The sequence below is a fragment of the Mus caroli genome, unplaced genomic scaffold (assembly GCF_978045245.1).
Source record: "Mus caroli unplaced genomic scaffold, Mus_caroli_1 scaffold_20, whole genome shotgun sequence".
Lineage (NCBI taxonomy): Eukaryota > Metazoa > Chordata > Mammalia > Rodentia > Muridae > Mus > Mus caroli.
The window spans coordinates 31,271,330-31,297,140 of NW_028227275.1; the positions used below are offsets into that span (position 1 = coordinate 31,271,330).

Below are 25,811 nucleotides of genomic sequence, written 5' to 3' on the forward strand. Positions count from 1 at the left end.
GTATTATAGCAGATGTTATAAAAATAAACATTTGTTTTACGTCGTGTCATGCCACTTATTTTGTACATTTTTATTAGGTGTTGAGGCAGCATGGCCTTTTTTAGTTGAGTTTCTGTCATACTTGAGTCCAATACTTCCTTTGTCATACTTTTTAGGAAGGGAGTTTAGATTTAGAAAGGGTCATAGATTTGACAAGGTTTCCTCTTACTGTGTTTTAGTATAGGTTCATAGTGCATACTGGGAAGCTCCTATCACATTTATTTTGAAATTTAAAAAGATTTTACAGGGATATATATTATCATGTATCTAGTACTAAATAACATTCCTAATAGGGCTTGTGGGTAGTTAGATCAGATGAAATGAAAATTGTTTTTAAAAGCTTATAATAGCTCAGGAATGAATTTGTGAGCCATATAAATTATTTTAAAACTATTTTCAGACCCTTTTTTAAACTTAAAATTTTAGATAAATGTTTTAGGGCCTTTATATTAGCAGTTCTGGAAAACTTCAAAGGAAAGAAAATAATTTTGATTATTATAGTATTCTCTTCAAATTTATTTTGACACATAACTTTTTCAAATAATGGTTAGCTCATGTGCTTTATAGAGCATACTTTGGGATAAGCTATGTCATTCATGACTGATTTATGAATGTGCACTTAGAGTGGACTAAATTCCTACATGTGGTCCACAGCATACTGATTACTACAGGCTTTAAATTTTACAGACTTTTAAATTTAATTAGGCTTATTATTGTGACAGGAGATGATTATTTTTAATAGAAGGTCCAATGTCAAATCGATTTGAAAGATTTGATAATTTTAGTGCACTGTGATCCTGTTTTGTAATTTTTAAACATTTTATCTGCTTTTCAGAGTTAGGTGTTTATTTCTGTCTTCTAAATTTTGGTTTCATTTTTAAAATCATTTATGCCTTTTATCTCTTTCATTTAAGCCTAGCAAGTAGGACTGAGAATAGAGATAATTTTTATATTTATTTTATTACTTTTTGAGAATTTTACACATTTTTATGTAGAAACTACGTGCTCATCACTTCCACTCTACACTTTTCCCATGTCTGCCCAGTCCCTTTCCACTTCATGACCTTTTCTTTAATTATCATTGTTACACACACACACACACACACACACCCTGCTCAGTCCATTCAGTATCTTTGAAGGCCCTATCACTAGATAAAAAGAGTTGCAGGCAATCAATTGCTGCTAAGGAGGAGAATCAGTCTTTCCAGAGATGAGCCTCATGCCCACCTCCACTGATGGATTATCCAGTCATAAATGATCAACTGTAAACACACACACACACACACACATATATATATATATATATATATATATATATATATATATATACACACACACACACACACATATATATATATATATATACACACACACATGTACGCACACACACATATGTAACACTAAATAGAAATAATTTTTTCAGAGGAAAAAAATAAAGTTGTTTTTTTTAAAAAAAAAAAGATTCTACTCCTTTTTTTTTTTTTAATATGCATTGATTTTTTTCCCTGTATGTATGTCTGTATGAAGGTGCCAGATACCCCTGGAACTGGAGTGACAGACAGTTGTGAGCTGCCATGTGTGTTCTGGGAATTGAATGAGGATCCTCTGGAAGAATAGCTAGAGCTCTTAACCACTGAGCCATCTCGCCAGCCATGGCAGAGTCTTTCTAAAATTACTTTTGCTATTAGTAGAAATGCAAAAGCAGTTCATTTTCCATCTACTATTAAGTAAAAATCAAATTTAAAAAAAAATATTCCTTATTACCTTATTCTTTTATCATTTCCTTAAGGAAATGTCCCATTATTTTCTAAGTTCTCTTTTGCACATAATTAGAACACTAGGCATTTCTTTATAGTAATTAACTAAATAGTGACATTTGTTCCTAGAATATTTTGGTGAGTGTCTCCCTTAGCTACTCTAACATTCTTGAGGACTGAACAGTTTCTGGTTTTGCATCCTTAGCACTTAGCACCATGTTTAAGAATCTGTTAAATAAACCAAATGGTGGTAGAGCCTCCCAGCTCTCAGTAGGCAGAGGCAAGCGAATCTGTAGGCAGCCTGGTCTACAGAGGGGTTGCAGGACAGTCAGGGCTACACAGAGATGGCCTGTCTAGAAAAATCAAAAGAAAAAGAAAAAAGGAAAGAATAAATAAATCTTTCATAAATGAACATATATGATTTCCCCAGATCTAATATTAGCCTCTTACTATGTATCTTTTCAAACATTTATTTATTTATTATGTATACAGTGTTGTATCTGCATATATGTCTGCACAACAGAAGAGAGCATCAGAACTCTTTATAGATAGTCATGAGCCACCATGTGGTTGATGGGAATTGAACTCTAGACCCATGGAAAAGCAGCCAGTGCTCTTAACCTCTGAGCCATCTCTCCATCTCCTTTGTATCTTTTATATTGTTTTAACACATATTTTTAATAGGATCAAAGTAAACCTACTTTTTATACTTCGCATTATTCTCACCTTACAGAATACATGAACACCTGTTTGCTATAGATAGATCTTTCCTGCATCATTTTAAATGACTTTTTAGGATTCCACATTTTGTAGTTAATGATCTACCCTTCTGGGTAGACATTTTGGCTGTTTTAGTATTGTTACAGATTGTGTGAAGCAAATAGTTCAAATTAACTTAAAGTATAAAGATGCATTCACAGTAATAAAAGACCTATCTTAAGTTATCCACTTACTCTAAAGGAATTTTCTCCCTCAATAGTCATTTTTTTCAAGCAGGTCATTTTGTAATATCTCTAAACTGATCTAACTAGATAAGGCCAAGCAGTCTTACTTCCTTATAGGTTAAGAAACTATAGTCAGCAAGATGGCCCAGTTGAGTGAAGGCTCTTTCTGCCAAGCTTGATGCCATGAGTTCATTTCTGGGACTCAAAATTGTGTGTGTGTGTGTGTGTGTGTTTCTTTGACACAGGGTCTCGCTATAGCTCTAGCTTGTCTGTGTAGCCCAGGCATGCCTTGAACTCAAAGAGATCTACCTACCTTTGCCTACCAAGTACTGGAATTAAAGGCCTGGCTACCATGCCTTGCTAACTTAAAAGAAAAAGAAAAAGAAAATTAAGTTCAAAGCTGGTAAATACGGGTCTGTGGAGATGGCTCAGCTATTAAGAACACTTGCTATTCTTGCAGAGAACCTGAGTTCAGTTCCTAGCACCCATAAGGCGCTCACAGCCATCTGCAACTTCACTTTCAGGGGATCTGAGACTCTTCTGGACTTTGCTGCACCAGGCACACTATAGTATACATAGTATACATGCAGACAAAAACTTATAAGAATAAATAAATCTGATATTAAAACTGATAAACAGCCTTTTCAATTTAATAAGACCATACAATAAAAATAGGAAGCTCATTGTATGCCAATGGGAAGATTTCACAAAGAATGAAGGACTTTGAGGAATAAGTAGGTTTAAATAGCTAAAAAATTATTAATATCATGAGCAAAAGCATAGTTATAATTAATCAAGTTGTAAAAAAAAAAGCACAATAAAAACTAAAAGTTGAAGTGTTAGAAGCCATTTGAGAGTATATCTTTTGGGAGAGACCTCTTGTTAGTCATATGATACTAATTTTTAAAAAATTGAATCAATATCCAAAGAGCAAATGAATGAGCTTGATATAAGATGTGTCAGATATATAAAAAGCAATTTATAGAAAATACCTTAAAAATAATATTATTCATAATATTTGGTTACCTCCCAGGGCCATATTTGTGAGAAGTTTGTAGAATTCTATATTGATAGCACCTAGAACCTAACTATGTGTCTTCGTGGAACATATTTTTAGAATACCAACTAGAGACTGCAAGTGAAAGAATTCTCTGTCTTATCAGTTTATTTTTTATAACTTTGCAGTGCTGGGAATGAAATCCAGGTCTTTATGCATATACCAGGCATGTGTTCAACCACAAAGCTACTCCATCCTCAAACCCATGCCATTTTTCAGTCCCTTCTACTTTTTTCCTCAGCAGAATTAATATTCATGTAACACTATTAGCCTTATATATTATTTCACTTACTCATAAACATTCCAAAAGTAGATGGCTACTGTTGTTTTTATGTTAGGTATGCAAGTGTTATGCCTGCTTTTATAACCGCACATCACATGAGTACCTGTGCTGGAGGAAGCCAGAACAGGTGTTAGATCCACTGGAACTGGAGTTCGAGAGGATTGGGTGCTATTATGTGGGTGCTGAGAACTCAACCCTGCACCTCCATGATAGTAGCAAGTGGTCTTAACTGCTGAGCCACCTTCCAGCCCCAAGATTCTGTAGACATTCTTTACCATGAGGAGCAGGAAGGTCTATTTACTTGCCCATTGTTAAACAGCTTATAGCAGGATTCAGAGAAAAAATCTGAAAAGATAATTAGGGTGCCATTAAATAGGCCTGAAAAGAAGCTGGTAGAGTTTAAATGAAGAGCTGGAAGATGACTGTGAAGAGGAACTTAAATGCAAATAAACAGTGCCATGTACCTTTTCTATTGCACTGACAGGAAGAATATCCTCTTAAGAGAGGTAAGTGTTCATGGGCTGGAGAGATGGCTCAGCAGTTAAGAGCACTGACTACTCTTGCAGGGGTCTTGAGTTCAATTCCCAGCAACCACATGGTGTCTCACAACCATCTGTAATGGGATCTGACTGTGACAATGTACTCAGACATAACAAAATAAATCTTTTTTTTTTTTTTTAAAGAGAGCAGTATACAGAAAGTAGCAGAACTTGGCATCTAATTTTTATTTTTCAGTTTCTTCTATTTGTTTCCTCAGAACTAACATGTACCACTAAGTTAAAGAGAAAAATAATTGGATATTTAAGAGTCATATTGTGTGATTAGTAAAAGAATTACCACTAAATGATCATTTTTATAAGCAAGGAGATAATATGAAAATCAATTACTAAGATCAGATTGTTTACTTACAGCAGTCCAGGAACTTCTACAGATTAAATAGTAGCCTAAGACATGTATGTGTAGACACAAATTAAACTCCATTTCTGTGGCTTGATATCCCAAGCATCACCCATATACAATGTATTTGTGTTTTTGTTGGTTTTTTTTTTTTTACTTTAATAGTAACTTAAGCCTTTTTACCCATCTACTTAATAATATTCATTAACTGAAAAAAAAATGAGTATTTCAAACTACAGAAAGGTTAGGTCCAGAAAGAATTGTTAAAAGTCTTTGAGCTGGGTGTGGTGGTGCATGCCTTTAATCTCAGCACTTGGGAGGCAGAGGCAGGCGAATTTCTGAGTTTGAGGCCAGCCTGGTCTCCAGAGTGAGTTCCAGGACAGCCAGGGCTACACAGAGAAACCCTGTCTCGAAAAAACTTAAAAAAAAAAAAAAAAAAAAAGTCTTTGAGTAGCCCAGTGAGCTTAGGGATGAAGACATGGAAAAACAGGTGAAGGGCAGGAAGAAAGATAAGGAATAGAATGAAAGAAAGGAGAACTGAATTTCTAGGTCCAGTTTTATAAAGGACAAGTCATTTGTGCTTCAGTTAAAGGATAATGTATCTTTTAGTTACAATTTTCTTTTAGGTAAACTATGAGTTTTTTAAGTTGTTACTCTTGTAACATTAGTTACAAATTTTTTTTTGGTTAGGATTACTAAGATATTCTTATGTTTTTCAACCACAAAATAACTTTGCACATCTAAGCATCATTTTTTAAAAATTCTGCTTGTCTTTTAAACTGATTTCTGATTCACACACAATCTTAAGTGTAGATTATATTTGGTTTTTTTGGGCCGGGGTGATGTGAGGCTTTGAGAGGAAAAGCATGGAGTATGTGAAATAGAATTACATAGTGGAAGGAACTTGGACTTTGGAGTTAGAATCCCTGGGTGTGGTGCTTACTTACTGGAACTTGAGTAAGTTAACTAGTCCTTTTGATCTTTAGTTATCTCTAGTAACATGTTGGTTATTTCCTACTTCAACCTTTGTTTTGAGAAATCATTTATATAAAATCGTTTTTAGTAAATATGTCCTATAGTAGGTTCCAGATAAATATTAGTCCTCTTATAATCACTATAAATGTTAGTCCCCCTGTGTCCACTGTTAAATAATTTTTACTTCCAGGTGCTCCAGAGGATGGGCCATAGGATCTCATGTTCAAGAACAGCCTGTGCAATTTACCAAGACTAGCTCTAAATAAAGAAGGACTAGGGTATACCTCAGTGGCAGAGTGAGTGTTCAGAAAAAGCATTGTGCCCTTGGGTTCAGTTACCCAGTGCTGAAAAAAAGTATTAATTACTCATAGTAATTTCAGGGTGGTCTTTAATGCAAGATGGACACAAGTGGATCACAAGTGGATGGACAGAACCACTAAGAAATACCTTGCCTCCGTTGTTCCCTACAACTGTACTGTCAAAAGTTCGGATGAGAAATTGGGTCTAGTATTTGAGGATCATTTATTGGAAGCTATGCATTGTATGATAGACAGTATGTAATTTCTATCATCAGAAATTTAGCACCATGATTAGTAGACTTAATGTAAAAAAAAAAATGATAATAATAGCAGGGAACCTAGGAAATAACAAAAGCTATGAAGAAGCAAGGAAAAAAAGATTAAAACGTAAGATTTGCAGGGCCTGGTGAGATGGGTCATCACATCAGTTAGAGATACTTGCTACCAAGTCTGATCAATGAGTTCAATATCCAGAGTCTACATTGTGAAGGAAAGAACCAGAGAGGTGCTAGAACCTACATGCTGGTTGTTCTCTGACCCCCACAAGGGTGCTGTGGCACATGACTACCCACATAGAAGAACACATGTGCACACTATATAAATCACTTTTTAAAAATAATGGTATATGTTTATAATTCAGCAGTTGGAGGCAGGAAGATCAGAAACTCAAGGTCGTCTTGGACTCAGATTTCATGCTATCCTGGGCTACAAGAGACATTATCTAAACAAATAAATAAAGCAAGCCTGATAGAAGAGTAAAAGAAAGGATTGAGAGAGCATTTCCTTTTGTTCAAATTGTGTTTTAAACGCCTTCCCATAAAATGTAAGGCAAATTTACTTTTACCTAGCAAATATTTTCCTATGAACCTTGTTAAGAGCACTGACTGCTCTTCTAGAGGTCCTGAGTTCAATTCCCAACGACCATATGTAATAGAGGCACACAACCACTGTAATGGGATCCATGTGTACTCATACATAAATTGAAGGAAGGAAGGAAGGAAGGAAGGAAGGAAGGAAGGAAGGAAGGAAGGAAGGAAGGAAGGGAGGGAGGGAAAGGAAAGGAAAAAGGGAAAGGAAAGGAAAGGAAAAAGGGAAAGGAAGGGAAAGGAAAAAGGAAAAAGGGAAAGGAAAAAGGGAAGGGGGAAGAAGGGGGAAGAAGGGGGAAGGGGAAGGGAAAAGAAAGGAAGGAAGGAAGGAAGGAAGGAAGGAAGGAAGGAAAGAGAAGGTGGGGCTGGGGAGATGGCTCAGTGGTTAAGAGCACTGACTGTTCTTCCAGAGGTCCTGAAATGGGATCCACGTGTACTCATACATAAAAGAAATTTAAGAAAGGAAGGAAGGAAAAGAGAGAGAGAGAGAGAGAGAGAGAGAGAGAGAGAGAGAGAGAGAGAGAGAGAGAGAGAGAGAGAGGCTGGGGAGATGGCTCAGTGGTTAAGAGCACTGACTGTTCTTCCAGAGGTCCTGAGTTCAATTCCCAGCAACCACATGGTGGCTCACAACCATCTGTAATGGAATCTGATGCCTGAAAACAGCTACAGTGTACTCATATAAATAATAAATAAATAAAACTTTTTAAAAAAGAAAGAAAGAAATGACAAGGAGAGTGAGGCTCTCAGAGACTGATCCACCAACCAAAGAGCCTATGGATCCTGGTCCCCTTGTCTGGCCTCAGTGGGAGAAGGTGCACCTAATCCTGCAGAGACTTGATGTGGCCTCCTCTCTCAGAGGAGAAGGAGGAGGGCTGGCAGGAGGGGCAATGACTGGATGTAAAGTGAATCAGTAAATAAATGGGAGAAAGAGAAAAAAGGAACTGGCATCCATATAGTGAGTCGCAATGTTCTGGTTCCAGTTCCAGGGAATCAATAGCTTGTTCTGACAGCCTTGAGTACCATGCACACATGTAGTCCTCAAATATACATGCAGGCAGATCATTCATACACATAAAAATACAAAATCTGGGCTGCTGAGATGACTCAGTGGTTAAGAGCGCTGACTGCTCTTCCAAAGGTCCTGAGTTCAAATCCCAGCAACTACATGGTAGCTCACAACCATCCGTAACGAAATCTGATGCCCTCTTCTGGAGTATCTGAGGACAGCTACAGTGTACTTACATATAATAAATAAATAAATCTTAAAAAAAAAAAGAAAGAAATCTAAAACACTTTAAAATTATAAGTAGAAAAGATATCTTGGCATTAAGATTTCAAAAACTCCTTGAGTTAGCTCTGTTTTACAGACACTAAGAATTTAGTTATTACCTGAGCTTTCCTCATTTTAATGGCTCAATTCTAGTTTCCTAGACCTAGTACTGTCATAAGGTAACAATGTAAGCACAGAAGCAACTAATGGTGATGAACAAGGAAATGTATGTTGGATAGTTTTATATTCATCCAGTTTAAACCAAACAGTGAAATCCATATAAACTTAAGTACCTCAAACTTCACATATTTCAGTCATATACATAAATATTCTGTGTCAAGGTTATAAAATATCAAAGTTATAATTCTGTGATTTCAATGAAAGGGAATATAGAAAGTAATATTTACATTGTATTAACAGAGAAAGACTACAAGTGTCGCTCTGAGGTAGAACAGTTGCCCAACATGGACAGATCTTGGATTTAAAACCAGTACACACAAAACATTGGACAGAAACATTTTCGTGCTCCTAACAATCATAAACTCATGGAAGGCAAGGTCTCCATTCAATAAGTCTTTACTGTCCTTATAAACTAGTGTCATGTATATAGCATTTGTTGCACATTTAGTATTTATTTATTTTTATTATGTGTATGCATGTTTTACCTGCTTGTATGTCTGTATACCATGTGTATGCAGTGTCTATGAAGGCAGGAAGACAATGATCTCATGGCAGTAGTTATAAGCCACTATATGGGATTGCTGGGAATGAACCCAAGGTCCTCTGGAAGAATAGCCAATGCTTTTAAAACCTCTGAGCCATTTCTCCAGCCCACCATCAAATAAATTTGTTATTTGATAATTACATACAAGGAGATGTGGTAGCTTGTATATTTGAGGCCAGCCTTGGTTACAGTGTGAGATCCTCAATATTAAAATAAGGAAAAATGCATTTTAGCATGTTCCTTGCCAAAACTGTGTGTATGTTTCATTTTGTGAAGTTAAATGCAAAGAAGTAGATAAATACTTGAGATGTATTCTAGAAATTGTATTCTTTAGGGATGAGGTATATTTTTCCCCATGATTTCTGAATGCACAAAGTACTATTTGCACATTAAAAGGATATGCTAACTATACTTTTTAAAGTTTGGTTATTAAATACTGCCAAGACCAGACCATTAGACAAGTACAGGGTGGCATTCTAATGTCACTAAGGGGTTTCCACTTTTGGTTGAGCAGTCCATAATCCTTAGATAAAATGGTTACCCAGGTTCCTAACTGCAGAAGTCACTGTTCAGGCAAGACACTTTTTCTGTGTAGTCTTACGTAAGCTGTGAATGTAGATTTTTAACTAAGCAGTAGTTTTGTGGCGTTTATGCCTACTCCTTTTAATAAACTCAAATGTTTATGCATCACTGTGAACAGTACAATCAATTTGGTTCTTATATAAATATGCAGCATTGTTAATGAGTCTGTTATGGGTAGTTACAGTTTAATATTTGCTTTCACTGAGGCTTGTTTGATTCATGATTTTCATTTGGCTTCCAGCAACCATCTGTTAGTTAAAGTTTAACTTTCAAGGCTCTATGTAATGTGGTTTCTGTTAACAAGGTGCCGTAAGCAGCATTATGAAGTTTTTCTCTTTTAATCTTGAAAGGAAAAAAATCCATATCTAAAAAAGCAATCACAAAGAAGAGGAAAACTGTCACAAAGTCACCTGCTGTGCCGGAATTTCAGGTAAATGTTTCAATATTGTCACCAAGTTTTTCCGTTTAATTTTTGTTTTAGCTCCATTCCTTGTGAGAATAGCTGAATTTTAAGAAACTACAAGATGTATACTTTTAATGACTTTTTCTAACAATGTGTTTTTCTTTAAAGTACAGATGTAGGCAAAAGGTTAATTTTTTAAACCTCTTTATCTCTCATAAACCTTGGTATTTTTAGTTAAACCTATACTAACATTTGTTTATAAAGTTTAATCAAGTATATATACATATATCTCTTTTCTTTATGTCCGTTTGCATGTATTCCTAAGTACATATAAACAAATATGTAAATGAGTCTTCTAAGGAAAAAAAATCATATTTTGTACATAGTGATGCTACTCAGATAATCCATTCTTATGTAGTTTAACCAGTATAGAAATGGTGGACTAACTTGAAAAATAGGTATTTTAACTTTTAACTATAAATAAACTATATTCAGTAAAGGCTAAATATAATAGTCTTTAAACATTTCTGCAAAAAAGAATTTTTGCTGCCATATGTGAAGCACTAATGCTGAAAATAAGCAATCTCATCATAACTATGCTTTCATTTTCTATTTATACAGTATTTTTTCAACAAATGATACTTGTTAAAAAAAATTTTGTACTATTGTAACCAGGCCATTTCTAAAAGTTTTATAAGCTCATAAAATAAAAGTAATATAATTGAATTTAATTGAAGTAATATAATTGAATATAATTGAATGTAGGTCTTAAGTAGTTATAAGATTATAGGGGGCAAGAAAATACTATATAGCAATATTATACTTCTATTTTCAGTAAAAATTATATTTAGGGGAAGTTGAAATTCATAAAAATTAGATATCCTTAAATAGTAAAAAGAAAATATATATTTTATAGTAGAATACTTTAATGACATTAGGATGACATACATTCTTTAGAAATTTTTACATAACCTTTATACAGGATATCCAGTAAAATACAGTTTACTGGATTACATATTAATTTGGCTGGAGGCCATCCTGCCATTCATTTCTTGTAACATGTTAATGGTATTCTATTATATCTTTATGTTTCCACTGGTCACCCTGCTAGCCTTTTTATTTCTCCCACTCATTTTCTCCCGTTTTTTAATATAGACGTTAAGACAGAGTGGTACATCCATTCTTGGTATTTTTGTAAGTGGACTGTGTGTAATAGTAATACAAACTGCGTAAGTAATGCTTTGTACAGTTACGGGTGCGGTTAGTGATATATGAAATCACTCAGTGGGTTACATTTCTTTTTTAAGTTATCAAAATTTGTCAGAATATCACATATCTGTGTCATGTATAACACCATGAATATGTATAGTTATATGTATTATATGAAATTTGGTTTTAGTTGCCTCTGTGTGTGGACATGCATGGTAAATTGTGGTTTTGACTCTGGCTCATAGAAACATGTTGGAAAACATTGTTGTAAGTAATACTTCTAGTCAGTTATTGACCATTTGCTTATTGCTCAGAAATGTAAGGTCAAAAGTACATGTTTCGTTAAATTGAGCTGTTCTTCAAAATACATAAAGTCATTCCTTTCCTGGTTCTTAAGCATGAGAGGTAGAGGAGTACTGTGTGTGTGTATGTGTGTGTGTCTGTGTGTGTGTGTTGTTCTTGTTTTTGAGTCTATATTGGGCTAAGGTAGATCTTGTATTCTGTTATGAGAACTTGAAACTGCCTTCTAAAATAGAGACAAAGAGGCTGGAGAAATGGCTCAGCTATGAAGAGCTCTTGCTGTACTTGCAGACGACTTAAGTTTGGTTCCCAGTATCTACATGGTGGCTCACAACCATCTGTAACTCCAGTTTCTGGGGACCCAGCACCTTCCTCTAGCCTTGTGGTAGGCACATGTGTGGTATATATACATACATGCAGACCAATACTTGTATACATAAAATACCAGTTATTATCTAATAAAGTGAATTTTTTTCTTCCCCAAAGTCCTGGAAATAAATATAGCATCTCATCTGTTAGTAATAAACATAAAAGTACTTTGTAGACATAAGTAGCCATTCTAAACTAAAATACCCATTCTAACTGCTGAAAATAAAGAAAACTTTGGTGCATAAACATTCAATTGCTTTTTAAAAACCTGACCTATTTACCAAAAGGCTGATCTTTGACTGATAGAAAATATGCTTAGAAATAAAGTTTAAAGGATTAAAGTTTTAAGTCTTTTTTTTTTTTAAGTCTTAATGATCTAAAAAAGTGAAGCCTGTTTTGATCTTAACTTCTTGGCAGTTTTTGTTTTGACTTGTTAAACGCTAGAAATTTGCTTCCTTTAGTTGCTTCCTAAGAACTCATGTTTATGTGAACACTGTAAAGCTCGGAGTCAGAAAATGTCTTCATACTCATATTTAGAACATGCACCAGGGACACTGAAGTAATGGCTTTGGGTTCATTTTGTATGTGTATTGTAAAGAAACTAACAGTGTCTGTGTTACTTTTTCCTAAGAGCTATGCCCTTCCTTGTTAAAAGTTTATAAATATTAATAATATAAATAATATAAAGGCTAATGCCTTTATTAAAAGTGAAGGTTTGTAGGTTTTATCCTCCAAAAACCTTAAGTGAGTAATGGGTATCAGTAATGTTCTAGTTAAAACATGTGGACTCTGGAACTAGGCTGAGTTCGAATGCCAGGCCTACCACCTGACTGTTCTATCACCTTAGCTAAGTTATTTAACCTTCTCTAAGTCCAGTTCTTCATCTGCACAGAGGAATGATAGAAGCCATTACATTGCTAGAGCTTACTCTTCTAGCTGTTCTTAACATTCTATTTTCCAAATAGGCATAGAGACTTCTGTTAAAATACTGTAATTTAAGTAGGAAAATTAATTAGGATTTTCCTTAAGAGCATCTATTGCTGACTTTAGCACTTTTCCAGCTACTTAGGACAATAAATAAGCCTTGGATCTGGTCATATTAAAATAGCACATGGTGGAAACTGTAAGAATTTTAAAGTGAAAAAACCAAATAATACACATGACCCACAGAATGAAAACGTAGACTTCCTTACCCTAATATTATAATTTGTATACAGTGGCATATCAGCAGAGTTGTGGGATTTATTTTTTATCAGCATTAACTGCAAAAACAGAGAATATTTTTAATTTAGATGGTTAGAATATTAAGTTTTATATCAAATTTAACAGTTACAATTTTTTTATTTTGTAATATAAAGACTTTTAGACTCAAAACTAAGTGTCATTTTTCCTAATAAAGTTGATTGCCCCAAAGAGCCTTTTTTTTTTTTTGTTCAGTATTTGGGACGTGTAATAGTATATAAATTCTTCTTTTGTGCTAAATTAAGTTAGAAAGTATTTTTTAACTTGATGTGTCAAGTCCCAGTAAATTCCACATTTTTAAAAATAATTAAATAGGAGTTGGGAAAATGGTCCATTGGTGTGCTCTTTCAGAGAGAGGATCTGAGTTGAATTTCCAGCTTAATCAGGTTGCTCAGAACTGCCTGCCTGCAGCTTAGTTCCAGAGGATCTAGTTAGTGCTAGTGCCTACAACCTCTGTAGGCACTTGTACTCAACATGCGCATACACACACACACAATTAGAAAGTAGTCAAAATAATTTAACATTTTAATAAGTAGGGACTGGAGAAATGGCTCAGCAGTTAAGAGCACTTGTTGTTCTTCCAGAAGATACAAGTTCTGTTCACAGCACCTATGTCATGTGACTCACAAGTGCCTGTAACTCCTGCTCCACAGCATCTTGTGCCACCTTCTGGCCTCCATAGGCACTCCCATTTTTGGTAGTCATTTAGACATATAATTAAGTGGCCTTACCATGTTTTTTTCTTTTCATTGGTAATCCCACCACATACAAATACACACAAAATACTTTTTTAATGATTATGTACTTGGCATCTGATCTATACATGTGATTCATTCTATGGGTTAAGTATATCTTCATAAAACAAATTGAGACTAAAGTTCAAATAAGTTTTTAACTTTCCTATGTTATAAAGGTCTATAGATTAAGTCATATTTTAATTGCTACTTCTTAAATTACATAATTTCAACTTAGGTTTTTTTTAATTTATAAATTCAAGATTTTTTAACCTCTTTAAAACCTTTCAATTTTATTTAATATAAGGCATTAGAAAAACATGTTTAATTACATAGTATTGTTACATATTTTGTTAACTTGGTTTTTAGAATTTTTTTTCATGTCAACTGAATATTTTATTGTTACACTGTCCTTGCTGTTGTGCCATGGTGATCATAAGAAATATGTAATTTCCTGTTAGCATAGTCTTAACAACTATTAATATAATTTTGTTTGAATACTATGTAGATTTCTAATTTATATCCTATAGTTTGTGTTATAGTTACAGATTTTATAATTGTAGGACCTTTTATTAGAATGGTAGTGAGAATGACCCATTTTGTTTGAACATAATTATTTTTACTTTTTACCATGATTTCCCCTTTGCTTTTTAAATATAACCTACAGTTTTTATTTTGCCTTATTTGGAAGTATTTTTCAAATCTAGTGTGGATCTACCAAAATGGCATGATTGAAGTTATAAGGAAATTTTTATTATGTAATTCTCTGAGATATGATTGTGAGATTCTTTTACTTACATAGTCCTTTCCTTTCCCTAATACATACATTCGTGTATATTTTTTTAGTCAAAGAGATAGCATTTTAATACTGTCAGTGAAAATAATTATGAATTTTGCCCTAAAATGTGTTGAATTGTTGCTTGTTTTTAAATTTTTCTATTTTGTTTAGAAAGAGCCCTCAGCCTATGGTCTAGTAGAGGAGTTTAGAATTCTGTAGTCTCTTCTACCAATGCATCATCTCGGTCACTTCATATGCTGCTTTTAGTTCTTATGTGTCCATACACCTGTCTAGCCTGCTCTAAGCCTCAAACCAAGTTACCTCATTTCAGTCCCTTTCATGTGTAAATTGGTTGAGGCTCAGTCTTGATTCAGTCAAGTATCTCTCTTAGGTTCTCCCTGGGAAGGAAGGGCAGTAGTAGCCTCTGGTGTATGAAGGAAAGGTTCCGGGGGTGTGGTCTGGCCTGGAGAGAATCCCAGCAGCTCAGTCTTTCTTTCTAACCCAGGCCCTGTGCCTCAGCAGCGCTTTTGAAATTAATACTGAACAAGAAAAGGACTTAATGAGATGCTTTTCTTTGTTCTTACTATTGTATTTGTTCTGCCTACAAAAATGAATTTTTACTGTGTTGATTCTATTTTTAATAGAATTATCATTTGAAATTGAAGACTTCATTCTTAAAAAAGAAGGAATTGAGTTATGTGAGACACACAGTTGGCATAAATCAAATTGTTTTTTCTACTACAGAATTTTGTGATAGCTTTGCATGATTTTGTGTATTGTATAATAGGCATGCATTAGGTATATAAAAATATGAAGACTACGTTTGCATACTAAGAGTATAAGCCAGGCCTGGTTATAATAGCACATATCTGTAACCCCAGCGCCTGGAAGGCGAAGACTAGCCTCAGCTACATAATTTTGAGGCCATCGTGCACTGTAGTAGTGTAGTGAGATCCTAGCTCCACAACAATGGTTATAAATTATTATATAGATATTTGAGTTATTTTAATGTACCGTCAAGATAAATATCACTAAAAATATTCTGATCCTTGTTTTTAAAAATTACACGTAGGACTTAAGTAAGGTAATTTACTTTAAGAACATTATCCTAAAAATATCCCACTCCCTAAACTTGGAAATTAATTGTGAATTTTTATTTTATTAGCTACCTAACACCAGAATATTTCAGTTTCTCAGTAGCTGTGCTGGTTTATAAGACACAGCCATTAAGTACATGACTACTCAAAAGTACAATCCACCGACTATAACTATAAACTTGTCATATGTGAAACATAATAAATCCAGAACTATCAAGGTTCCCCTGCTTTATATGCACACTGCAATTTGAGAAGAGTTGACTTATCACAGCTTATTAACTAGGTAAGCCACTTAGAGGTGTTACTTCATGTAACTTATTATTATTATTAACTAGATAAGCCACTTAGAGGTGTTACTTCATGTAACTTTTAATGCTTTGGCCTCAGCTGTTTTACAGCAGATGAAATATAATTAGTAGTTGATGTCATGAGTAGCTGACAATTGAAAGATCTTTCAAGCTTTCAGGATATGTTTAGTTTGTCAGGATTTGTCTTCAGTATTCCTGTAAATTTCAACAAACTCACATAAAACATGCTCTTATCATTTTAAGTGAGATACCTAGAATATAAGGAAAGATACTGTGGGCCTTGCCATAGGTAAGTGAAAATAAAAATCTATGCTAGGATATTAACCAATACACCAAGTTCAGTGGAAAAGGACAAATATGACAAAGCAGAAATAACAGACTGGAGTGCAAAGAAGTTTAAGTCTCCAGTGAGTACTCATTAAACCCACTGGAGACCTGATGTTGCTCTGTGGCTTCATAGTTACACTAGAAGCTGAAGATGTTACCTAGTTGTAGATGTTCTTACCTAGTTGACCAGTCTACTGTTTTCATTTCTTTCATAACCAGATTTAGCAAATTAGACTCTGTGGTTTCTAATAATTATCAGTTATACTCTCCTACTATAATTCTGTTTAATATTTTCTACTCTGAAGTTACTTTTGTTTTTGTGTTTTGCAAGTACTCTACCACTGAGTACATCCCCAGTCCTAAAATTGTTTCATTTGGATTATTTAATTATTTACTTGCCCTGCTTTATCAATAAATTTGAAGTTTTTCAGATATTTCTAATAAGTAATTTTTAATACTAATTATGGTATAACATGTGATAATTTTTCTTAATCTCAGGTTGAACCATTTTGCCATTTTTACAGCTATATATATATATAATTTTCTTAAGGTTTTAGTCTAATTTAAAGCAATTTCTGTCTCTTATTTTTAATTACTTAATAACAACTAGCAGTTATCTTGGCGACACACTTTGTTATTTTTGTCTGATTTTCTAATGAAAGAATGTGCACTTTTTACAAAAACAGTAACTTTCCGTTAATGGATGTAATAAGCACATTGATAAAGGTTAGTGATAATTTATAAGTATATAGCATATTTTATTTAATTTATGTATATGAGTACACTGTAGCTATCTTCAGACACACCAGAAATGGGCATCAGATCCCATTACAGATGGTTTGAGCCACCACATGGTTGCTGGGAATTGAACTCCGGACCTCTGGAAGAGCACTAAGTGCTCTTAACTGCTGAACTATGTCTCCAGCCTGTGATTATAGCATATTTTAAATTATACAGTATAAACATCACAAGATTTTCTTGGATCTGAAATTTTTTGTCTGTATAGATGTAGTTTTGCTTTTAAATTTTCTGTTTCTTTTTTTTTTTTTTTAAAGTGATCTTAAATTGCTTAAATTATTTTAGGAAATGGTTAAATGTATTAAGCTCACTGAACAAACACAATACAATTTTACAGGAACCATATGGAATAACTAGTATTTTTGTTAGTATTTCTTAATCTTCAGTTTATAAAACTTTAGTTAAGCCAAGCTAGGTCAGTCATCATTTTGGTCACTTGCCAGTGTTAACCAAAGTAAAATAAAATGAGCCACATAATTATAGAAGGAAATAGATACTGCTTTGTAAAAAAAATGTTTTTATTTTTAAAAAATATTTTTATTAAAACCTGTTAAGGTCAGTTGGGCTGGGTGGCACAGGTCTGAAATCAAGTACTTGATGGCTGAGCAAGAACATGCAAAGTTTGAGACAAGCCAGAGCTATATATAACACCCTTTCTCAAAAAAAAAGCAACAGTCAAAATTATTAAAGGCATGGTAAGAATATGTACTTAACTGTGCTCCTATCTTAGTTTTAGTCCTCCTTTAGCTCAACTGCCAGCAGCAGCAACTTAGTGTGTTTAAGGAGACAGGTTGCAAACCTGAAGGCAAAAGGATAATGGCCGCTTGCAGGCTTGTATTTCACCTGCTCGGAGACTGCCTGGTGGGATTCTTTCTTACAGATGATTCAGTAATTTATAAAATTAATGAGTTTCCAGATCTTTGTCATTCTAGGCTGAAAGTTAATGATACTAAGGAAGGACAGGACCATAACACAAATGTAGAGGTGGGGGTGTAGGATGAGACTGCCAGTGTGAAACTTTAGCACATTTTCTATGAAGCCTGAAGTAAATATCTCATATATTAACCGTAGAGCTTTCCTTGCTTTTATTATTGTGGAGAAATAGTTTTAATTTCAGTATATGTTAAATAATTCTGTTACCACATTTTGGGTGTTTTATATTATGTGTTATCAAGCTGTGTTTTTGTGTTTTGTTTTAGCTTATTTGCACTAATCTTGATGAACTCAGGGAATTAATCACAAAAATCGAGAATGAACTCAAAGATCTGGAAAACAGTAGAAAAAAATCGGTAGGTGTTTATCCAAAAGTTCTGTCTACTATTGTCAGCATTAAAATTCATTCCTGCTTTTTTCCCAAAGTTTTTAAAAATCTTGTTACATGAAAAATCTAATTACATGAAAATTTACAATTAAGAATAGAAGCATTGTTTCTTTCATTTCTCCTGTGTGGTCTAATTTTCATTTTTAGTATAAAAAGATGGTATTGGGGCAAGAAGATTAATTTTCTTTGCCTGGTTTATAACAGGTATAGTCTTAGATAGTATCCATACAGTAGTATTTTTAACTGGTAGCTTTTAAGATACTGCGTACTCTTGATTACGTCTCTTTAATGGAAGGCTATTACATAGCAACAAACTTAATCATATGTAGTATTAAACAAATATAATCAGGCCCTTTTTTTACTTTTACCAAGATGACTTCTAAAAGAACCATTACCAGACGGGAGGCTTTTAAGGTTTTTACTCTATATCTTAACAATAATTGAGCAATTAAATTCCTGAATTTTTCATTGTTCCAAAGAGGCTATATTATATATATGAACATGTTATATATATGCTCTCACTTGGTAAAGTGCTCTGCGTTCATTATAAATAGATAACAGCTACTTAACTAGCATTTATAGTCAGATATGTCATATCAGAAACACAATCATATACCAATAAGTAAAGGGAGAAGGTATCAGACGTTTAAGAAAATCAGTCATTAAAATAAACTGTTATCTCATGAAACCACTTGCTTTGTGCTTAGAACTTATTAATATAGATATTATAAAATATAAGTGATTCAGCAGGTTAGTAGTAGCCATTTTACATACTGTTAAGAATGATATATTGGAAGTACTGTGAAGAGATTAGGCTGAAGTATCAGAAAACTTCAGTCCTGTCTTAATGCAAAGAGTGGAAAGACCTTAAGCATTTCAGAAGTCTATCATAGGATACATCTGAGAGGATCACTGTGATGCTAGAGGTGAAGTAATGTTCATATTAGTCATCAGCCAAATGTGGTGGGGCATGCTTTTAATAGCAGCCTTCAGGGGAGGCAGTGCTAAAAGAATGTCTGAGTTCAAAGCCAGCCTGGTCTGCATAGTGAGAACCAGGCCAGTCAACACTGCCTAGTGAGACCGCCTCAAAACAAAAGTTAACAAGATAAACCATATGGTTAGTATATCATCAGAAAGTAGGGAAAACATTTCAGAAATGCCTCCATTTAAAAATAGTTGAAACCTTTGTTTTCATATGTACTTTATGTATCTGGGAAATCTCTTGGTGTGGAAGGCTGTTTTGTTAAAATTTACTACAGTAATATGTTCTATACCAAAAAAAATATGTGATAGTATTTTCAGCCATAAAGGTTTTTTTCATCTTACTTTAGTATTTTATGTTCTTAAAAGGCTGATTCTTTAGTAGGAAAGCATTATCATTTTTTAAAAATCAGCATAAATGATAGTTTTACAGGAGCTATTGTTTTTAGTTATGGCCTCAGAAGCTATTGTTTTCATGTTTCATAACTAAGTAGACTTCTGTAAATCGCTCAGCCCGTATATACTACACTTAAACATTACTTTATATGATACAAATTTTGTTCCTTCTGCATAGTTTTAAGCATAGTTGACTTAAGCATAGACAGCACATATTACAGGAGAAAAATTTTTGCAGACCCTCAAGATTTTCCGCAAAGCCATCCTTAGTGAAGTGGAACTGCAGTATAAGCATATTGCCTTCCGTCATAGGATGAAGTAGAAAACCAATTAAAGAAATGAACTAAAGGTCCATGCCGCTGTAGTCTTTGAGAGTAGGGTTATTAGGAAGTTTGAGGCTATGTAGAGTTTGATGGATTATATTTTGTGTCTCCAAACTTGTTCATGTCCTTTGTTATTACAGGTTGTTTTTGATGTTTCCATTCTTGAAGAAATTGGGTTCTTGAAACTGTACTTTACCAGGGATAATTTTACTGAAGTACCAATAGGATATAAACCATTTCCCCTGCTGATACTATCTAAAGGATAGTTTACATAAACAATTGTCTTAACCAGTGCAAGTGACCAGTTTTGATTTTAGAATTATCTCTCCCCACACATACCTTTTTCCTTTACAAAATCTGATGTTGACGGTGATCTGTGTAAATTACAGAAATTAACCTTGTATTTGTTTGATATCGTTTAAGAGTAAGATGCTCTACTTAACGGATTTTTTTTTAGTAAACATAAATGTTATCAAAAATCCTTATTTTTATCATTTAATGATGTTTTGTGCTTCCTACTGAGCATAATTTAAACCTCTCTGATTGACTCAGTGATCAGTTATGAATATCAGTTGTTTTATTATAAAAATCTGTTGCTATTACTTGCTCTAATTAATATTCATCCATATATTTTGAAGGATTATTTTGGTATGTTTGCTTTTAGTCTGTTTTCTTTTTTCCTCATTGTCAGGCTGTCTGTTGGTTATCACTTCTTATTGTAGTCATATATCTGCACAAGTTGATAATGATTAGAATTGGATTCACAGTGAACACCATTGTAGGGAAGCTTTTTTTATATATATATAAAATGTGTGGACTAGATGATAGAGATAGTTGCTTTGACATAGCCCTCATCTCGTGGGCTTCCTTTGCTATGGCAAGATGAATGAAGAGTAATATTTATCCCTTAAGAGGTTTATTATCAGGACTAACATAGTATTTAGAATCAAAACATTTCTTTCATTTAATATTGATTTTCATTTTTTATAACAATGAATAACAAAGAAGATGTAAATGTTTAGTTACCCATAAGTTTTACTAAAGTTAAAAATAGTACATGGGATATTGATTTAATTCATTAATAAACACCTCGCTGTTTCAGAGCGTTTTTCTCTGAGGTTTTTCCAAATACCTTTTCTAACAAACAAGAAAGGCCAAGTGTGTTGTACATCCTGTAACCCTAGCAGTAGAGGAAAGGAAGGAGGGCCGGAGGGCCAGGTTATCTTTAACTACATAGTGGGCTTGAAGCCAGCCTGAAATACATGTGACCTTGCTTTGGGGGTAGGAAAAAAAAAAAAAAAAAACAATTCCATTCTCTAATCCAGCCAATGTTGCATTTACAAGGTTATTTTTGTTTTCTCATTACCAGATTTTATATTGTAGAGCACTTCATCGTTAAATTTAAAAGACTTTTAAAAATATCTCAGATTTTGCCATCAAACTGTAAATTATAATAGAAGGTTATCCATCCAGATTGTTTCCTATGGATTTTGCCACTCTGTAGTTACAACTGCCTCAGCTTTGTCTAAAGTAAGGCATCTGGTTGAGATGGAGAGAAACATAGTCTGACAAGATCTTTTAATTTTTCTCAGTCATAATTTAGGCTAGAGGAGTTTTTAGTATTCTCAAAGAGGAATCCTGTTTTTTGTTGCTTGTGTTCTTGTGACTTTAGTTGAGATAAATTTCCATTCTGCTGAGTTATTTGGAAAACATTCTTTTAGTCTAGGAAATGTTTTAGTCTTCCTGGAAGTTAAGAGCATGAATGTTTCAATACATTTACTCAGTCTTGCTGTATTTGAAATTTGTTAGACATACTGCCTTCTAAGTAGTAAAAAATGGAAGATTTTTATCACTCTTTTTTTTTTGAAAAAACGTGAACCTGTTTTTTCATTATTTGCCCAATTTATGCTTTGTCATAGTTTGTTCCAAGAGGCATCTGCCTTTAAGCAAAAATTCGTGTGTAGATTGAACATAAGGTATTTTTAAAGTATGTGTTTTCCTATAGTGAAGAATGCGCTGCTTCACCCCCGAGGAATGTGACCTGCCACCCAGGTGTTTCTTTGTACAAAGCGGTGACGTTATCACAGTGGTAACTGTGTACACCACAGTGTACTTTTGTACTGATTTTTAATGCTTATTTAGAAGTACAGCAGATGGTGATATGTACATTCAACATGAGACTTAAGTGAAAGCTACTTAGAGTCTTAGAGAGAATTTCACCTGGCAATGTTTTGGTGTGTGGGGTTTTTTGGGTTTTTTTTTTGGTTTTGGTTTGGTTTTGGTTTTGGTATTTTTTGGTTTTTCGAGACAGGGTTTCTCTGTGTAGCCCTGGCTGTCCTGGAACTCACTCTATAGACCAGGCTGGCCTCAAACTCAGAAATCCACCTGCCTCTGCCTCCCGAGTGCTGAGATTAAAGGCGTGTGCCACCACCACCTGGCAATGTTAAAATACTTTTGTAACTTTTTCTCTAGTACTGTGCAGTCATTTTACTGTATTATCAAAACTAGCAGTTTTTCAAAAGGTACTGTTTAACAGTAAGGTCACAGTATTATTTTATCTCCTAAACGGAATAAGCAGGACTATGGAAATGTGGAGGCAGTTTCTTACTAGATGTAGTATTAATTTTTTATTTGCTATTACTTAGACTTTAGTTTATTAACATAGGTACATAGGTTTTTTTGGTTTGGTTTGGTTTTTCAAGTCAAGGTGTGTAGCCCTGGCTGTCCAGGAGCTCACTCTGTAGACCAAGCTGGCCTTGAACTCAGAGATCCTCCTTCCACTGCCTCCCAGTGCTGAGATTAAAGGAGTTCACCACCAAACCCAGCTAAAATAATTTTAAATTGTATTTGTGCTGTTTCCATTCATATGAATTTACATTCTTTGCAAGCCACTTTCGAATTGCATTTAGTTTTAAATGAGCCATCATTGATCATCAGGGATCTACTGACACTATAACAATTATTCTCATTTTTCTTGAAATGAGAAGTTGGCATTTCTTTTCCATCATCGGATTTCTGTCTGTGGTGAGGAGGAGGCCTGTGATACAAGTCCCTTGTCCTGTGGTTCATGTTCCTTTCCATGTGCCAGTATTTGTAAGCAGAAACATGCTGGAAAGCAGCATTCATGCTTTACTGTACTTATCAATCTTTTTGCTATGTAATTTTTCAAAGGGTAAAATGTAATGTATTTACATTTTACATAACAACATAACATCACCTACAACATAATAAAATTTTCTTTTATACTTTCTCAATTTAAAAAGAAATTCTGTTGTATTAATATATAATCTTTAACTTTCTTATTATATGATTCCTAATAACCTGTTTTGATTCCATACAACAGTATAAGAACATCTTTATTAAAAGAAGGATGGTTTGAGTAAGTGTTTTTACAGAACATCTGAATGTATTAATGTGCAGACATATCCATGATGATGAGATACTTAATAAACCTAGGATTTATTTGTTTTCCCCCTTAGGTTCCAATGTCCCCAGCATTAGTAGATTGCCAGCTCCCTCTTTGCAGCACCCTAGCCAGTGTTAAGCTGGCATTGTCAAACCCATCCCAGACTTCTACAGCAGGATGGAGTTGTTCTTTAGTTATGAGGTAAGTTTCCCCCATGCTCATTTCACATTCATTAAGATGCAGTTTTTCATTTTACAGTATTGTGTAGTTTTGTAAGTTTGTTTCTTTCCTCATGATTCCTTAGGTTATTGGTGTATTATACTCAAAGAAACTTATAAAACTGCATAATATAATAACGGACTTACCTTGTGACCATAGATCAGCTTCTTTTAATAATATTCCCCAGAGGGTCATTTTAAAACTCCATGGGTTTTAATGTAATACAAAGGGAGCTGGCAATCTGCAGATGCTGTGGACATTGGATGAGAAGCAATGAAAGGTAAGCTGCAAATTTAGGCTATTAGCTTTTGGTTTTCTGTTGAATGCTCGAAATTCATTTTTCATATTAAAGTTTATAATCTATTCATAAAAAAATACTACTCTTGGTCTGGAAGGATGGCTCAGTGGTTAAGAGCAGTTGTTCTTGCAGGGGGACCAGATTCAATTCCCATCATCAACATGGCGTTCCATACCACCGTAGCTAATTCCAGGAGACCCAGTGCCATCTTCTGACCTCCTTGTATATGAAGTACACACATAGTGTACATATAAATACATGCAGGCAAAACACACATAAAATAAAATTAATAAATCTTTTTTTAAAAATTACTTGGACTAGAGAGATGGCTCAACCCTTAAGAGCACTGGCTGTTCTTCCAGAGGTCCTGAGTTCAATTCCCAGTAAACACCTGATGGCTCACAACCATCTGTAATGGGATCTGATGCCCTCTTTTTGTATTTCTGAAGACAGCTACAGTGTATTCATATACATAAAGTAAATAAATCTTTAAAAAAATACTATTTCTGTTTTTATTAAATTAACCATTAATAAATGTTCATAATACTAAATTTATATAATGCATTTGAATTTATTATTAAACTTTTTAATCTCTGAAAATGGTCAAGATTTTGATGGTTAAAAAAAGAAAAAGGTTTAAATTTCCCTGTGTTCACTTACTTGTTTTAAAAATAATCAGATTATATGTGTTATATATTAAATAATATACTAAATACATTTTTTAGCAGTGCTCTAGCACTGTAGCACCTGAGTAGTTGCCCCAAATACCAATCCATTCTATTGATCCTTCTGTTTAACAGTTTTATTTTTAGTTCTGTAATCAATACACATGAAGAATTTGCCTTTCTTTTAAAAATAATCAGTAAAATTTACATTAATAAAGGTAAAGGAGTCCTCTGTTTTTCTTTTCTTTTGAAACACTTTGTAGCCCAGGCTGGCCTCAAACTTGCAGCAATCCTCTTGCCTCCAACTTAAGTGCTAGGAGTACAGGCTTGTGCCACCAAGTAGTTGATGTTTCCTTTGTTTTAAATTCAGTTTTAAAATATGTCCCTATTTTAATTACTATTATGCTTTTGATTTTGCAAAAGTGTCTGCACAATATAATCTATTTATACTTCTTTAGGGATTGGTTTTGCAGGGACCAAGAGAGACAGCATGATGTCTTGAAAAGAGAGTAGATTCCATTTTACAAGTATTTTCCAAGCTGACTTTAGCCATCTTTCTTCTGGAACGGCATGCCCTTTTTAATAAATCCATCTTGGAAGAAGTATCAAAATTGGGTTTTTCTCATCAATAAAGTTATTAATCAGTTAGAAAGCTATTTCTGTCTTTTGGTTATTTACTTAGTTTAAACACAGTTATCTGTTTGATTTGAAGTAGATTGTTTATATTGGACCAAAGGTAAAGTAAATTGTTACTAATTGCTTATAAAAATGAATAATATTTATGCCTCTTGTACTAGTTCCACTGCACAGTGTGAAAGTGAAGTCAGCTCAGTAGACAGCAACAGTGTAAGGACTGAAGCTTGGTAGTAAAGCGCAAGGCTCACAGCTCAGTCCCTAGCACCAGTGGTATGGGGCACAGAATGTTACTATTTTAATTGCATTTG

At 34.0% G+C, this 25,811-nt stretch overlaps 1 protein-coding gene across 4 annotated transcripts in view; it reads left to right on the forward strand.

Annotated features, from left to right (window-relative positions):
• The window catches only part of Brd10 (bromodomain containing 10), a 94,188-nt gene that overhangs the window by 53,803 nt on the left and 14,574 nt on the right, over positions 1–25,811 (forward strand). For 3 of the 4 annotated variants that reach the window (XM_029472439.2, XM_029472438.2, XM_021151910.3), the window contains 2 exons: positions 10,044–10,123; positions 18,458–18,547. In XM_029472439.2, the coding sequence (XP_029328299.1) occupies positions 10,044–10,123; positions 18,458–18,547 (170 nt within the window). The remainder of the gene's footprint in view (positions 1–10,043; positions 10,124–18,457; positions 18,548–25,811) is intronic. The other variant, XM_029472437.2, reaches the window with a different exon arrangement.